The sequence below is a fragment of the Ascaphus truei genome, unplaced genomic scaffold, assembly GCF_040206685.1.
Source record: "Ascaphus truei isolate aAscTru1 unplaced genomic scaffold, aAscTru1.hap1 HAP1_SCAFFOLD_206, whole genome shotgun sequence".
NCBI lineage: Eukaryota > Metazoa > Chordata > Amphibia > Anura > Ascaphidae > Ascaphus > Ascaphus truei.
In genome coordinates, this window is record NW_027454968.1 from 241,861 (window position 1) to 260,178 (window position 18,318).

Sequence of the window (18,318 nt, forward strand, 5' to 3'; positions counted from 1 at the left end):
GTAGCCAGGTGTCTAGTATTGACACGTATTGTTCTGTATTTGTCCAGTAAAAAATGAGAGTTAATATGTGTACACTACCGACACACTTTATTGAAGTGTGGTCGGTACCGCAAGCCGGGAAATCACCCGGCTTGCTAGTGGCCGCCCGTCGGCGTGCCGCGCGTCATAGACGCGCGGTCACGCGTCATCGGGAGCGTGCGCCCCCTGCACGCGTGTCCAGGGGCTCCCCGAGGGAGCCCTGGTGTCCCGCGATCGCGGGACAGCGGCAGGGGGTTCCGGGGGACCCGGCGGACCCGGCAGCGGTAGGGAGAGCGCCCCGATCGGAGGGCGCTCTTCCGCTGCTTCGGCGTGCGCCCGTCACACTCGGGCGCGCGCCAGGCTACTGCTGCGGCACAGAACGGGCAAATGCTCGAATAAACTGTGCCGCAGCAGTATGTGTATACCAGTATTACCTCTCTGGGCGTGTGTATACCGGTATTACCTCTCTGGGCGTGTATGTGTATACCGGTATTACCCCTCTGGGCGTGTATGTGTATACCGGTATTACCCCTCTGGGCGTGTGTGTGTATACCGGTATTACCTCTCTGGGCGTGTACGTGTATACCGGTATTACCTCTCTGGGCGTGTACGTGTATACCAGTATTACCTCTCTGGGCGTGTGTATACCGGTATTACCTCTCTGGGCGTGTATGTGTATACCGGTATTACCCCTCTGGGCGTGTATGTGTATACCGGTATTACCCCTCTGGGCGTGTGTGTGTATACCGGTATTACCTCTCTGGGCGTGTACGTGTATACCAGTATTACCTCTCTGGGCGTGTGTATACCGGTATTACCTCTCTGGGCGTGTATGTGTATACCGGTATTACCCCTCTGGGCGTGTATGTGTATACCGGTATTACCCCTCTGGGCGTGTGTGTGTATACCGGTATTACCTCTCTGGGAGTGTATGTGTATACCGGTATTACCTCTCTGGGCGTGTATGTGTATACCGGTATTACCTCTCTGGGCGTGTATGTGTATACCGGTATTACCTCTCTGGGCGTGTATGTGTATACCGGTATTACCTCTCTGGGCGTGTATGTGTATACCGGTATTACCCCTCTGGGCGTGTGTGTGTATACCAGTATTACCTCTCTGGACGTGTATGTGTATACCGGTATTACCTCTCTGGGCGTGTATGTGTATACCGGTATTACCCCTCTGGGCGTGTGTGTGTATACCAGTATTACCTCTCTGGACGTGTATGTGTATACCGGTATTACCTCTCTAGACGTGTATGTGTATACCGGTATTACCTCTCCGGGGGTGTATGTGTATACCGGTATTACCTCTCTGGGCGTGTATGTGTATACCGGTATCACCTCTCTGGGCATGTCTGTGTATAGCGGTATTACCTCTCTGGGCGTGTATGTGTATACCGGTATTACCTCTCTGGGCGTGTATGTGTATACCGGTATTACCTCTCTAGACGTGTATGTGTATACCGGTATTACCTCTCCGGGGGTGTATGTGTATACCGGTATTACCTCTCTGGGCGTGTATGTGTATACCGGTATCACCTCTCTGGGCATGTATGTGTATAGCGGTATTACCTCTCTGGGCATGTATGTGTATACCGGTATTACCTCTCTGGGCGTGTATGTGTATACCGGTATTACCTCTCTGGGCGTGTATGTGTATACCGGTATTACCTCTCTAGGCGTGTATGTGTATACCGGTATTACCTCCCTGGGCGTGTATGTGTATACCGGTATTACCTCTCTAGGCGTGTATGTGTATACCGGTATTACCTCTCTGGACGTGTATGTGTATACCGGTATTACCTCTCTGGGTGTGTGTGTGTGTATACCGGTATTACCTCTCCGGGGGTGTATGTGTATACCGGTATTACCTCTCTGGGCATGTATGTGTATAGCGGTATTACCTCTCTGGGCATGTATGTGTATAGCGGTATTACCTCTCTGGGCGTGTATACCGGTATTACCTCTCTGGGCGTGTATGTGTATACCGGTATTACCTCTCTGGGCGGGTATGTGTATACCGGTATTACCTCTCGGGCGTGTATGTGTATATCGGTATTACCTCTCTGGGCCTGTATGTGTATACCGGTATTACCTCTCTGGGCGTGTATGTGTATACCGGTATTACCTCTCTGGGCGTGTATGTGTATACCGGTATTACCTCTCTGGGCGTGTATGTGTATACCGGTATTACCTCTCTGGGCCTGTATGTGTATACCGGTATTACCTCTCTGGGCCTGTATGTGTATACCGGTATTACCTCTCTGGGAGTGTATGTGTATACCGGTATTACCTCTCTGGGCGTGTATGTGTATACCGGTATTACCTCTCTGGGCGTGTATGTGTATACCGGTATTACCTCTCTGGGTGTGTATGTGTATACCGGTATTACCTCTCCGGGCGTGTATGTGTATACCGGTATTACCTCTCTGGGCGTGTATGTGTATACCGGTATTACCTCTCTGGGTGTGTATGTGTATACCGGTATTACCTCTCTGGGAGTGTATGTGTATACCGGTATTACCTCTCTGGGAGTGTATGTGTATACCGGTATTACCTCTCTGGGCGTGTATGCGTATACCGGTATTACCTCTCTGGGTGTGTATGTGTATACCGGTATTACCTCTCTGGGAGTGTATGTGTATACCGGTATTACCTCTCTGGGCGTGTATGTGTATACCGGTATTACCTCTCTGGGCGTGTATGCGTATACCGGTATTACCTCTCTGGGCGTGTATGTGTATACCGGTATTACCTCTCTGGGAGTGTATGTGTATACCGGTATTACCTCTCTGGGCGTGTATGTGTATACCGGTATTACCTCTCTGGGTGTGTATGTGTATACCGGTATTACCTCTCTGGGAGTGTATGTGTATACCGGTATTACCTCTCTGGGAGTGTATGTGTATACCGGTATTACCTCTCTGGGAGTGTATGTGTATACCGGTATTACCTCTCTGGGCGTGTATGTGTATACCGGTATTACCTCTCTGGGTGGGTATGTGTATACCGGTATTACCTCTGTGGGCGTATATGCGTATACCGGTATTACCTCTCTGGGCGTGTATGTGTATACCGGTATTACCTCTCTGGGTGTGTATGTGTATACCGGTATTACCTCTCTGGGTGTGTGTATGTGTATACCGGTATTACCTCTCTGGGTGTGTATGTGTATACCGGTAGTACCTCTCTGGGCGTGTATGTGTATACCGGTATTACCTCTCGGGGTGTGTATGTGTATACCGGTATTACCTCTCTGGGCGTGTATGTGTATACCGGTATTACCTCTCTGGGCGTGTATGTGTATACCGGTATTACCTCTCTGGGTGTGTATGTGTATACCGGTATTACCTCTCTGGGTGTGTATGTGTATACCGGTATTACCTCTCTGGGTGTGTATGTGTATACCGGTAGTACCTCTCTGGGCGTGTATGTGTATACCGGTATTACCTCTGTGGGCGTGTATGTGTATACCGGTGTAGCCCCGAGGTAAATTTGGACCTTCTGGCCCCCCTCCGCGAGTGCCGTGTGGTAGCGGGTGCCGCCGGAGGCTGCGACGGACCCGCCGGCACTTCGCGAGGGTGGGGGCCAGTGCAGGGAGCAGATCGTGGTGTTCTGGTGCAGGACGGTTGCCGGGGACGCGATCGGGCCGTCGCTAAGGCCGCGATCGCGTTGCCACCGGCCCGGCGGCTTGAGAAGAGGGCGCCGCCATTGCAGAGAGTCTCGCGCATGCGCAGTAGGTGGCCAGCGCAGGGAAGGCTCCAGACAGGTCGCGCATGCGCAGGTAGGATCCCCAGAGCTAGGGAGAGATCGCGCGAGGGCAGGCATAGGGAGACAGAGGTCAGGTGCTCCCTTGCGGCCAATAGGGCTGGAGGAAGCTCAGCCCGGGAATATAGATACATTTCCCGGGCATTGCACAGGCAGTCTGCACGAGGAGAAGGAAGGAGTAGGAAGGGTGCAGGGAGCGCGTGGCTCCTGCACCAGGTAAGGGTTCTCCTTAGATCCCCAGGCAGGCCCCAATCCCCGGTAAGGGCAGGGGGTAACTGAAAAGGGACGGCCCTAGATAGGGAGGTTACCCTTAGGTGCGGAAGGTGCAGTTTGGCAGTGCCACAGCGGATAGGGCTGTGCGCACTGGCAAATAGGCACAGCGTGCAAGCAGTGGATTTGCTGCGGGATTCAGGTGGCTGTGTGTGAGTGCAGCTGTGTGTGTGTGTGTGTCGCTGCATGTGCTGGGCGCAGTGTGTGCAGCGTGTGTGAACGCCTGCAGGCTGACGGTGAGAGCTGTGTGTCTGCTGCAGGCTGTTAGCATCTGGGAGTTAGGAGTAGCTAGAGAGTTACAGATAGGACTGGGTAGCTAGGGGAGGGGGCAGGTTATTGTTCCACAGGCCCTAGGAGATTTCCCCAAGCCACCCCAGGTTGCGGTTCCTCAGGGACAGGCCCTAGGTTAGGGTTACTGTCACGTTAGGGATAGATAGGGATAGCGGCGGTTGATGTTCCCGTGAAGCGGTGGGACCCTCGTTGGGGTCCACGGAGAGAAGTACCTGGATAGGATCAGACGGACGTCTGACCCTTTTAGAAGAGAGTGTGGCGGTCCCGAGCATCGGAGTGCTCGGAAGGTACTTCTGTATTATAAGTGCACCAACTGGGCCCTAGCTTAATATAGTGACTGCGCAGTCACCCACGACCTCCGTAGGAGTGCGGGACATTGGGTGTGGGGGATCACAGGACACTGGGTGGGAACACCAGACATTGGGCTGAGGGGATGCGGATAGAGCATAAGGTTATGTTATGTGATGTGTGACATGTTGTGTTAGTAAAGTGTTAGTATTATATCTATGAGTGTTATTGTATTTCTTACCCAGGGCTATCTTTCGTAACGGGGATCCTGGGTAAGTGGAGGCGCTGCACCAGGTAATGGTAAGGGTTTCCCCAGGCTCCCAGCTAGCGGAGGCTCAGATCTCCTGGAGCCACAGGTGTGATACGGTACCAGTAGTCCCTTAGAGCAGGTGTGTTGCAGGGAAAGGAACCGGTTAGACCACGAGGGGCCAATGTGAGATTGGGTGGGTCGGCCGGTTCACAAAAAGGGCTACACCGGTATTACCTCTCTGGGTGTGTATGTGTATACCGGTATTACCTCTCTGGGCGTGTATGTGTACACCGGTATTACCTCTCTGGGCGTGTATGTGTATACCGGTATTACCTCTCTGGGCGTGTATGTGTATACCGGTATTACCTCTCTGGGCGTGTATGTGTATACCGGTATTACCTCTCTGGGCATGTATGTGTATACCGGTATTACCTCTCTGGGCGTGTATGTGTATACCGGTATTACCTCTCTGGGAGTGTATGTGTATACCGGTATTACCTCTCTGGGCGTGTATGTGTATAACGGTATTACCTCTCTGGGCGTGTATGTGTATACCGGTATTACCTCTCTGGGAGTGTATGTGTATACCGGTATTACCTCTCTGGGCGTGTATGTGTATACCGGTATTACCTCTCTGGGAGTGTATGTGTATACCGGTATTACCTCTCTGGGCGTGTATGTGTATACCGGTATTACCTCTCTGGGCGTGTATGTGTATTACTGGTATTACCTCTCTGGGTGTGTATGTGTATACCGGTATTACCTCTCTGGGAGTGTATGTGTATACCGGTATTACCTCTCTGGGCGTGTATGTGTATACCGGTATTACCTCTCTGGGAGTGTATGTGTATACCGGTATTACCTCTCTGGGCGTGTATGTGTATACCGGTATTACCTCTCTGGGCGTGTATGTGTATACCGGTATTACCTCTCTGGGCGTGTATGTGTATACCGGTATTACCTCTCTGGGCGTGTATGTGTATACCGGTATTACCTCTCTGGGCGTGTATGTGTATACCGGTATTACCTCTCTGGGCGTGTATGTGTATACCGGTATTACCTCTCTGGGCGTGTATGTGTACACCGGTATTACCTCTCTGGGCGTGTATGTGTATACCGGTATTACCTCTCTGGGTGTGTATGTGTATACCGGTATTACCTCTCTGGGTGTGTATGTGTATACCGGTATTACCTCTCTGGGTGTGTATGTGTATACCGGTATTACCTCTCTGGGCGTGTATGTGTATATCGGTATTACCTCTCTGGGAGTGTATGTGTATACCGGTATTACTTCTCTGGGCGTGTATGTGTATACGGTATTACCTCTCTGGGCGTGTATGTGTATACCGGTATTACCTCTCTGGGCGTGTATGTGTATACCGGTATTACCTCTCTGGGTGTGTATGTGTATACCGGTATTACCTCTCTGGGAGTGTATGTGTATACCGGTATTACTTCTATGGGCGTGTATGTGTATACCGGTATTACCTCTCTGGGTGTGTGTGTGTGTATACCGGTATTACCTCTCTGGGCGTGTATGTGTATACCGGTATTACCTCTCTGGGCGTGTATGTGTATACCGGTATTACCTCTCTGGGCGTGTATGTGTATACCGGTATTACCTCTCTGGGCGTGTATGTGTATACCGGTATTACCTCTCTGGGCGTGTATGTGTATACCGGTATTACCTCTCTGGGCCTGTATGTGTATACCGGTATTACCTCTCTGGGCGTGTATGTGTATACCGGTATTACCTCTCTGGGAGTGTATGAGTATACCGGTATTACCTCTCTGGGCGTGTATGTGTATGCCCGGTATTACCTCTCTGGGTGTGTATGTGTATACCGGTATTACCTCTCTGGGTGTGTATGTGTATACTGGTATTACAGTACCTCTCTGGGTGTGTATGTGTATACCGGTATTACCTCTCTGGGCGTGTGTGTGTATACCGGTATTACCTCTCTGGGCGTGTATGTGTATACCGGTATTACCTCTCTGGGCGTGTATGTGTATACCGGTATTACCTCTCTGGGAGTGTATGAGTATACCCTTATTACCTCTCTGGGCGTGTATGTGTATACCGGTATTACCTCTCTGGGCGTGTATGTGTATACCGGTATTACCTCTCTGGGCGTGTATGTGTATACCGGTATTACCTCTCTGGGCGTGTATGTGTATACCGGTATTACCTCTCTGGGTGTGTATGTGTATACCGGTATTACCTCTTTGGGTGTGTATGTGTATACCGCGATTACCTCTCTGGGCGTGTATGTGTATACCGGTATTACCTCTCTGGGCGTGTATGTGTATACCGGTATTACCTCTCTGGGCGTGTATGTGTATACCGGTATTACCTTTCTGGATGTGTATGTGTATACCGGTATTACCTCTCTGGGCGTGTATGTGTATGCCGGTATTACCTCTCTGGGCTTGTATGTGTATACCGGTATTACCTCTCTGGGTGTGTATGTGTATACCGGTATTACCTCTCTGGGCGTGTATGTGGATACCGGTATTACCTCTCTGGGTGTGTATGTGTATACCGGTATTACCTCTCTGGGCGTGTGTGTGTATACCGGTATTACCTCTCTGGGCGTGTATGTGTATACCGGTATTACCTCTCTGGGCGTGTATGTGGATACCGGTATTACCTCTCTGGGTGTGTATGTGTACACCAGTATTACCTCTCTGGGCGTGTATGTGTATACCGGTATTACCTCTCTGGGCGTGTGTGTGTATACCGGTATTACCTCTCCGGGCGTGTATGTGTATACCGGTATTACCTCTCTGGACATAGTGACCTGACCAGCTTGGGGGGCCGCGGGATTTCCCTGAGCAGGGAGAGAGCAGGGCTGTTGCTTGGGGGCTGGGCAGCTTCCTTGATCCTGAGGAGGTGCCAGGAGCCTGTGGCTGGAGCCAAGGGGAGGAGGAAACAGCATGGAGCGGAAAGAGATGCCTGTGTGTCTCGAGCGCATCGCACCTTTCACCATTGTATTTTTGAAGAAGCCACCTGGCACCTCTAGTCATTTACCTGCGGCAAACTCCACTGCGACGTGGATCCGTCCGGGGTATAGAAATAGGTTTTTCCAGAATTGTCTTGGGACTGCAACCACTGCAATGAGAAAATGCGACGCCCGTTACCCCCCCATACTCGACCTCGATATGGAACAAAACAATGGCGCCCGCCCAGGTGAGCAGAAGGAAGCCCCTTTGTTTTTTTGTACCTGCACGGTAGGCAGAAGCGTGTAGGGGCCCGTGTTAGAATGGAAAAAAAAGCCACAGGGTGGCGCACTGGGATAGCTCATGTGCAGGTCATTACCCAGAATCCTTTGGCTGCAGTGGAAGCACGGTTTGCCAAGAAAGGCAGGGTTGCAGACCATGTCTGAGGCGTGTGAATGTGCTCAAAACATGAGTCAGTGCCTAGGCCTCGGGCGGCAAAAAATGTCCGCCCCCATATACAGATGCCGCGCTCTCGGGCATGATGGGGGGGCTCTTACCTGTGGCGGTCGCCTCCTTGCCACTGCCCTCCTCCTCCGTCCGAGTCGCAGCATCAAATGACACTGCGGATGTCGCCAACGCGACGTCCAATGACGTCATGACACCGCGACGTCACGTTGGCGACGATGATTGCGGTAATTCAGGAGGAGAAAGGCGAGGCCGCAAGGGGGCGGCCGCCACCGGTAAATGCCACGGGGGCAGCGGATCTTCAAACGCGGTATCGGTATATGTGTGTTATTCCGCAGCAACGTGACCGCCCTGACATCAGAATAGATGTATAATAATCTCACCACCACTGCTCGGGACCAGAGGGCGTCCCGGGAAGAAACGGCGACAGAGGACATGTTTGAAGGTGACATCTGAAGACAATATGGCTACCGCCATAAGATGTCCGTAGCAGCGCACGCACCGATGACCCAATTTATACCGATGCAGCAGTAACATGACAGCAGAAACCATTACACGGATACCTTTGTGATAGCTTTCAATGGACGGACATATGTGCACGAGTTTGGGGGATTGGGGAAGCAATTAAGTACGGGTGGTGCTATAGGGGCCTCCGTATACCTGCGTTCAGGGCGGATATTCGGCCCGGCTCGCACGGGTTCTCCGGAACCGGATGTGAAGATGCTTACCGGTTCCGAGAAACCCGGAGCAGTGCCGGCTAACCATGCGCAGAGGAACCTGGGGCACGGTGAGGGGTGAGGGGGTGAGGGGGAGGGAGAGACGGGGGAGGGAGAGAGTGTGGGAAGAGAGATTAAGAATGGGGGAGAGAGAGATAGTGAGGGGGAGAGAGTGAGGGGGAGGGAGAGCGGGATAGGGATAGAGTGAGGGGAAGGGAGAGAGTGTGGGAAGAGAGATTAAGAGTGGGGGAGAGAGAGATAGTGAGGGAGAAAGTGAGGGGGAGAGAGTGAGGGGGAGGGAGAGAGTGAGGGGAAGGGAGAGAGTGAGGGGAAGGGAGAGAGTGAGGGGGAGGGAGAGAGTGAGGGGAAGGGAGAGAGTGAGGGGAAGGGAGAGAGTGTGGGAAGAGAGATTACGAGTGGGGGAGAGAGAGATAGTGAGGGGAGAGAGTGAGGGAGAGGGGGATAGGGAGAGAGTGGGGAGGGAGAGGGGGATAGGGAGAAAGGGGGAGGGAGAGAGTGTGGGAAGAGAGATTAAGAGTGGGGGAGAGAGAGATAGTGAGGGAGAAAGTGAGGGGGAGAGAGTGAGGGGGATAGGGAGAGAGTGAGGGGAAGGGAGAGAGTGTGGGAAGAGAGATTAAGAGTGGGGGAGAGAGAGATAGTGAGGGAGAGAGAGGGAGGGAGTGTGGGAAGAGAGATTAAGAGTGGGAGAGAGATAGTGAGGGGGAGAGAGTGAGCGAGAGTGTGAAATTTAGATATGCTAATAATAAACATGCCTCGCTGTATAATGACGCAGAGTATCTCTATAAACACACAATCCCTGCAAGCTCTAACCCCAGCACCCACCACATCATATACATATTTGTGTCAAAAGGAGCGTGTCTGAGCGTGGACAAATGCACAGAACAAAAAGACAAAAATACCCAACGATGGAGGGGAGCTCGGGAGTCCCCGAATTGGCACAGGACCACACCGCCGCTCACCCCACGGTAGAGAGGGGGTAGGGGTGTGTGTGGGTGTGCATGCGCGTGTGTGTGCAGAGATAGCTGGGGGAGGTGCATGTGTAGACACGCGTTGGGGTCCTTACCTTATGCAGCGTCAGTCACATCACGTTCCATACTAACATCATAACGCAGGAGGAGGGGCCCGCTGCCGTCATGCTGCCTTTGGTCCCACACACCTACATGTATAGCTACATGGCTCCCATATATCTACTTGATACCCACAAATGACCAAAATATACCCGTGTTTGTATCTATGCGTGCCATTAGGCCTGGGACATAGTTCCACAGACCCCGCTGAGCCGTACTGAGCCGCGCTGAGCAGATGAACTTACCCCCTTCATCTGTGATCAGCGCGGCTTTAGCAGCCGCTTCCGCATGCGTGCGGAGGCTCAGAAATTTTCTGGAGACAGGCAAGTTTACATTTCGGAGCTCAGGGGAGCGGAGGAGCAGTCACGTGACCGCAAACATCCAATGGGAGTGAGGGACTAGCCCCACCTCCCGCCACGCCTCCGCCCCACCCCCAAAGCGCGCTCACTGCCTCGCCAGCCAGGACGCAAAAAAAGCACCAGTTTGAGCAGGCGAGGCAGAGCAGGAGCGCGGCTCAGCGCGGCCCGAGGCATCATGCCCGAGGCCTTACCCCAATACAGGGCACACATCAAGTTACTCACCGTCTCATTATTGTAGCTATTGGTGTACAGCTTGTTCCCCTCTTTGTTGATCTGACAGGACCAGCCCGAGGTCTGATATTCGGACTGATGATTGTCGGGTGGCACGGGGATAGGCGGCCCACAGGACTTCAGCACATAGTCTGCCTGAGGATAGCTCTCTATTTCCTCCAGAGAATAGTCGGGATAATCCGCTTCTGGAGTCGGTGGCTACGGAGCCACCGCAAAAAAAAAAAAAACAGGACAACATTTTCTAAAGTCATTTGTGACGCCCATTGTAAGAAAAAGGTCATTAACGTATCCGTTTAAAACCAGAGACAGAACATGAAACACAGACAGAGCTCAGTGCTACATCCAAAGACACTAATACACGGTACAGTGCCTAAATATATATATAGATATCTTTTGAATAAAATGGTCTTTTAGTTTAACTCTTTGGCCAAAGTGTCGTAAGCCCTTGAGCCCCTCCAAGGCAGACCACGTCTCAAGGGTCCTAACACTAATATAGATTCTTAATAACCTGTACATTACCAGGAAGAATGATTTATAATAAATCTGTCAAAATTAGTTGCATAGTTCTAAGTCTGATTGAAGCTCTTATTAACCTGTACATTACCAGGAAAAGCACTCTGTATTAGATTTGTCACAATCACACTGGATGCACGTTCCCATGGGTGTGGAAGGTGCAAAGGAGAGAGCTTTAACCATTTAAAAGTGGGAGGGGGTCCTGTATCTTTTGCAATCATTAACGTATCAGGCAAGAAAAACACCTCCACAAAAAAACGGACCAATGTTTCCATCCCGATGTGGAACTTTTTCAGGTCAAACATTGGGACCAAAGCGTTGGTCCACTTTCTTCTACAATACACCATTTTGAACATCAATTTTTGTGTCTCAAGTAACCTCAAGGGCTGGGGAGAAATATCTAGATCGTTTCATGGCCAACACTTCATTACAGAAATGCGCCCAACACAGATAAGAACGGATGGAGGAGACAATATGTGTGAAAAGGCTGTGAAAAACTTTTTGTTGGGGGGGGGGGGGGGTAACCCATTGAACGGCAATAGTGCCAGTCGGGGCACTGTTAACTTCAATTGGAGTTTCTGGGCAATATTGCCACCCATTAAGCTAAATTGAATAGCCCCCTTAGAGTCAGAACAAAGCTGGTCTCTTTATAACAATAGGGGTACATCACCCAGTAGATAAACTATCTTGCTAACTATTACACACATCATCAGTCCACATACAGCTCAATCCCCTTATAACGCTGTGCTTTGGGGTCCAAAGAATCACATCGCGTTAGAAATAATGTACAATTGTATGCATTGTACAATAAAGTATTTAAGATACCAATAATCGTGTTGTGAAGTATTCATCATTACGAAAATTGGGAGCCACGCTTCACATCGCGTTATAAGCGGATTCGCGTTGTAACGGATCGCGCTATAACGGGGTTGAGCTGTACTTTTAAGAGGTTTTATTTACAAAATAAGCAAAGAAGGGTGGATGACCAAATGGGTCCCTTCTTCCATGTATTGATTAACACACATTCCCAGCTAGCTCAAACTCCCACACCCACCACATCATGAATATATATATTGATGTCAAAAAAGAGTGCTACTGAGCGTGGCAAATGTATACAACAAAAGACAGGGGTGCCCAATGCTACATCCAATTGACAAAACATATATGGTAAGAAGTATAACGTTTAAATACTTCAATAATAATAATAATAATAATAATAATTATTGGCTATTTAGTTAAACCCTTTGGCCAACTTGGGAGTTTTCTTCACTTTGCTGCAAGAACAGGACCTACTATGGATCTTTCCCCTCATACAGAGGTAAAGGGGAGGGCTCACAGTGTAGTGTAGGACCTGCATTAATTTGGTTATACCTTGACGTGGTATGCAGGCTTCCGACACTTTGGCCAAAGGGTTTAACTAAATAACCAAGTAAATATTATTATTGAAGTATTTAAACTTTATACTTATTACCATATATGTTTTGTCAATTGGATGTAGCATTGGGCACCCCTTTCTTTTGCTTTCTTCCATGCAGTAACAGAGGAGGGAGAGGGAGTAGGGGGTATGATACCAAGAATTGGACCAACAAGTAGCTGATATGTTACAGGGTTCGAAAGCTTGTAACATGTCAACTACTTGTTGGTCCAATAAAAGGTATCATACCCCCTACTCCTTCTCCCTCTTTTGTTACTGTATATACAAAATAAATGAGTTTGTATAGCTATTTATGCATAGATCATAGCTGTTGATCTAAACACCACTGTCAAAATCCACCATAGCGTCAGGTCCTTTTAAAGGATGGTATCTGAGTTTCGGATCAAATATCATAAACCGTAACCCGTGGGTACTTCTGCTATTTCCTAACAGAATGTATTCAACTGTACAGTGTTATCACCAGACATTGCGCCCTTGTTTGGGCGCCATGTGTAAGAAATCATGGCCTTCTCGCACCTCCCCTCACTGTGGAATAAGGTAACGATTAGAGAAACATACCCTCCTATCCATTGACGAAGAGAAGACTGATTTCATTCCTTCCAGGTTGAACACTTCCTCATGGGGAGGAGGCTCCCAAAAGGTTTCGCCCGTCACCAAATTATAGAAGTAGTACTTTCGGCTGGCTTCATCAAAATGCTTCTCCCACTCGGTGTCACTGGGCACTGGGCTCGGGGACGTGGGAGAGATGGAGGCGTATATTTGGTCTTCTGGTTGATCAAACGGTGAATCCCAGGTGGTCTCCCGAGTGACACTGTTATAATAGAATAATTGTCCGCTGCCTTTGTCCGTGTGAGTTTCCCATTCCTCGCAGGTGCTGGTTGAGCTGTGCTGCTGAGAGGACAACCTTCTCCGCACAGTCTCCTTTCGGAGCTCCTCGATGTTCACGTATACCGGGGCAGGCTCCTTCTCCTCTTCAGGTGCCTACAGCAGAATAGAACAGGTATTAGGTTAGCACGTGCTACAGTCAAACAGACAGACAGATATTTAACTACCCCATAGCAAAATCGGCAATGATAGGATCTCTCACCTGACGTCGTCAATTAAATCCAGTTCCCAAATCCCATCTTATAATCATTACCACTACAATGAACTGGTCTGCAATCTCATGATGACATGGAGTCATCCATCTCATGATGACATGGAGTCATCCATCTCATGACATGAAGTCTACCATCTTATGATGACATGGAGTCTACCATCGCATGTTCACATGGAGTCTACTGTCTCATGATCACATGGATTCTACCATCGCAAAATCACATGGAGTCTACCATTGCATGATGACATGGAGTCTGGTTGGCAACTAGGTGACCTATTTTCATTGTGTTTAACGAGGTTTAATTGGAATAATATTCATTACTTCACGATACGTGATGAACACGTCCGCTCCTGAAACATTTAAGTCAATGGCAGCTTTGAGCTCTCTGCTGCATCCTTTCACCTGCGATGTAAAATCCTTCAGTCAGCCCTGTTACAAGCTCGAAATGTCCCTTGATTTTTGTTATTTAGCCAGTTGGGTAGGCTATTGGGGCTACAGTTTAGGAACAACATTCAGTTGGCGAGTGCTTTCCCAGCAATGTACTGTATGTTACATAGTTACACAGTAGATAAGGTTGAAAATAGACATACTGTATGTCCATGTTCAACCTATGCTAAATGTAGATGACAGATACTTATTCTATATTTGTATTTACAGTACGGTGGCCCAGAGGAGGCAAACACACAGCCCCAGTGACACATTACCCAATGCTGTCTCATAAGGGGGAATATATTCCTTCCTGACCCCAGTAATGGCCATCAGCTTTCTCCCTGGGTCACCGTCCTTCCCACGTTACTTATTAGGTATATCCCTGTATACCTTTCCTTTCTAACAAGGGGTCCAACCTTTCCTTACACATATCTCCTGTATCTGCCCTCACTGTCTCCATGGGGAATGAGTCCCGCACTGTAACTGCCCTTACTGTAAAGATCCCTTTCCTTACACATATCTCCTGTATCTGCCCTCACAGTCTCCATGGGGAATGAGTCCCGCACTGTAACTGCCCTTACTGTAAAGATCCCTTTCCTTACACATATCTCCTGTATCTGCCCTCACAGTCTCCATGGGGAATGAGTCCCGCACTGTAACTGCCCTTACTGTAAAGATCCCTTTCCTTACACATATCTCCTGTATCTGCCCTCACTTTCTCCCTGGGGAATGAATCCCGCACTGTAACTGCCCTTACTGTAAAGATCCCTTTCCTTACACATATCTCCTGTATCTGCCCTCACAGTCTCCATGGGGAATGTGTCCCGCAGTGTAACTGCCCTTACTGTAAAAATCCCTTTCCTTACACATATCTCCTGTATCTGCCCTCACAGTCTCCATGGGTCACCGTCCTTCCCACGTTACTTATTAGGTATATCCCTGTATACCTTTCCTGTCTAACAAGGGGTCCAACCTTTCCTTACACATATCTCCTGTATCTGCCCTCACAGTCTCCATGGGTCACCGTCCTTCCCACGTTACTTATTAGGTATATCCCTGTATACCTTTCCTGTCTAACAAGGGGTCCAACCTTTCCTTACACATATCTCCTGTATCTGCCCTCACAGTCTCCCTGGGTCACCGTCCTTCCCACGTTACTTATTAGGTATATCCCTGTATACCTTTCCTTTCTAAGGCTACGGCCCCGCTGTCTGCGCTGCACGTGCATCTGCTGGCGGCGCGTGCAGCCGAGTTCCCTGGTCTGCAGTGAGCTGCAGGTGAAAGACGGAGGGGGAGGGGGGGGAGTGACGGGGCACGGCCATGACTTCACCCGGCAGGTTCACCCCCATTGGCTGAACTGCCAGGGGGGCGTGACCTAGCGCTCCGTTGTTACTACTAATCACAATTTTCCTGTCTGCAGGAAAAACGCACCGTGCGGCGTGGCGGCCGCCCCTCACAGCGGCTCTCGTCCCCGCCGCGCCGCCATAGCGAGCGCTGCAGTAGCCAGCGGGGACCAAGCCTAACAAGGCGTCCAACCTTTCCTTACACATATCTCCTGTATCTGCCCTCACAGTCTCCATGGGGAATGAATCCCGCACTGTAACTGCCCTTACTGTAAAGATCCCTTTCCTTACACATATCTCCTGTATCTGCCCTCACAGTCTCCATGGGGAATGAATCCCGCACTGTAACTGCCCTTACTGTAAAGATCCCTTTCCTTACACACATCTCCTGTATCTGCCCTCACAGTCTCCATGGGGAATGAATCCCGCGCTGTAACTGCCCTTACTGTAAAGATCCCTTTCCTTACACATATCTCCTGTATCTGCCCTCACAGTCTCCATGGGGAATGAATCCCGCACTGTAACTGCCCTTACTGTAAAGATCCTTTTCCTTACACACATCTCCTGTATCTGCCCTCACTGTCTCCATGGGGAATGAATCCCGCGCTGTAACTGCCCTTACTGTAAAGATCCCTTTCCTTACACATATCTCCTGTATCTGCCCTCACAGTCTCCATGGGGAATGAATCCCGCGCTGTAACTGCCCTTACTGTAAAGATCCCTTTCCTTACACATATCTCCTGTATCTGCCCTCACAGTCTCCATGGGGAATGAATCCCGCGCTGTAACTGCCCTTACTGTAAAGATCCCTTTCCTTACACATCTCCTGTATCTGCCCTCACCGTCTCCATGCGGAATGAATCCCGCACTGTAACTGCCCATACTGTAAAGATCCCTTTCCTTACACATATCTCCTGTATCTGCCCTCACCGTCTCCATGCGGAATGAATCCCGCACTGTAACTGCCCTTACTGTAAAGATCCCTTTCCTTACACATATCTCCTGTATCTGCCCTCACAGTCTCCATGGGGAATGAATCCCGCACTGTAACTGCCCTTACTGTAAAGAACCCTTTCCTTACACATATCTCCTGTATCTGCCCTCACAGTCTCCATGGGGAATGAATCCCACACTGTAACTGCCCTTACTGTAAAGATCCCTTTCCTTACACATATCTCCTGTATCTGCCCTCACAGTCTCCATGGGGAATGAATCCCGCACTGTAACTGCCCTTACTGTAAAGAACCCTTTCCTTACACATATCTCCTGTATCTGCCCTCACAGTCTCCATGGAGAATGAATCCCGCAGTGTAACTGCCCTTACTGTAAAGATCCCTTTCCTTACACACATCTCCTGTATCTGCCCTCACAGTCTCCATGGGGAATGAGTCCCGCACTGTAACTGCTCTTACTGTAAAGATCCCTTTCCTTACACATATCTCCTGTATCTGCCCTCACAGTCTCCATGGGGAATGAATCCTGCACTGTAACTGCCCTTACTGTAAAAGATCCCTTTCCTTACACATATCTCCTGTATCTGCCCTCACAGTCTCCATGGGGAATGAGTCCCGCGCTGTAACTGCCCTTACTGTAAAGAACCCTTTCCTTTGTTGCTGGTGAAATCTCCTTTCCTGCAACCTTAAGGGATGGCCCCGTGTCCTTTGTACTGCCCGTGGGATGAATAGTTCTTTTGAAAGCTCCTTGTATTGTCCCCGAATATATTTGTATATAGTTATCATATCCCCTCTTAGACGCCTCTTTTCTAATGTAAACAGATCTTATTTAGCTAGCCTCTCCTCATAAGTCAGATTGTCCATCACTCAAGTGGTGACTGTTCTCTGACAAGTAGAAATAGACGTGAGAAACTCAGTAGAACTCGGGAGACATCTCCCCGTGGCCTCTTCTACAAAATCACTTGCTGTTATTGATTTATTGTTACACAATGGGATTTCTCCTCCCTCCTTTCTTCGTTGGCATGTTAATCCCTTACATTCCTTGCCTGTGACCCGCTCCTTTTGCTGATTAACTCTATTATCTCTTGTTGAGCTTCTAACTCCTGTCCGGCAGGTTTCACAGACCTATCTCACTCTCGTTTTCAAGTATGTCCTGGGCACAGAGTTATGTTGACAATACATGGTTGTGCTAAACAGAGGTCAAGTGTTATATTTACAGATATTTCATGGGCAGTTTGAGCAGGGGCCACCAACCACGCGTTCCGCCATGCGGCGAAGCGCGCTCGGCAGACAGACAACGTCAGACAGAAGCTGTGCTGGAACACAGAGTGTGAGCAGGTGGGTCCGAGCAGAAGAATTCATAGGTGAGAAAAAGGGGAGATGGGAGGAGGGAGGTGAGGTGTGCTAGGTGAGTAGAGGGAGAGAGAGGTGCACTGGAGAGAGAGCAGGCTGGGGAGAGGGAGATAGTGTGCGCTGGGGAGACAGAGGTGCGCTGGGGCGAGGGAGAGACAGTGTGCTGGGGAGAGAGAGGCACGCTGGGGAGTGAGATGTGTGCTGAGGCGAGGGAGAGACAGTGTGCTGGGGAGAGAGAGAGGCACGCTGGGGAGTGAGATGTGCGCTGGGGAGGGAGATGTGCGCTGGGGAGGGAGATGTGCGCTGGGGAGGGAGATGTGCACTGGGGAGAGGGAAGTGCGCTGGGGAGAGGGAGAGAGATGTGCGCTGGGTAGAGGGAGAGAGATGTGCGCTGGGGAGAGGGAGATGGGATTGGGAGTGGGAGAAAAAGGTGCTGGGGAGAGGTACTGTGATGAGGGATAGAGAGGTGGTATGGGAAGATGGAGAGAGAAGTGCTGGGGAGAC

The 18,318-nt window shown here is 50.0% G+C and overlaps 1 protein-coding gene across 4 annotated transcripts in view; it reads right to left on the reverse strand.

The window, feature by feature from the left end:
• Positions 1 to 18,318, reverse strand: part of LOC142477230 (rho GTPase-activating protein 27-like) — a 104,120-nt gene that overhangs the window by 59,832 nt on the left and 25,970 nt on the right. For all 4 annotated transcript variants that reach the window (XM_075582225.1, XM_075582223.1, XM_075582224.1 and 1 more), the window contains exons 2-4: positions 13,196 to 13,618; positions 10,681 to 10,887; positions 7,922 to 8,002 (exon numbers count right to left, since the gene is read on the reverse strand). In XM_075582225.1, the coding sequence (XP_075438340.1) occupies positions 7,922 to 8,002; positions 10,681 to 10,887; positions 13,196 to 13,618 (711 nt within the window). The remainder of the gene's footprint in view (positions 1 to 7,921; positions 8,003 to 10,680; positions 10,888 to 13,195; positions 13,619 to 18,318) is intronic.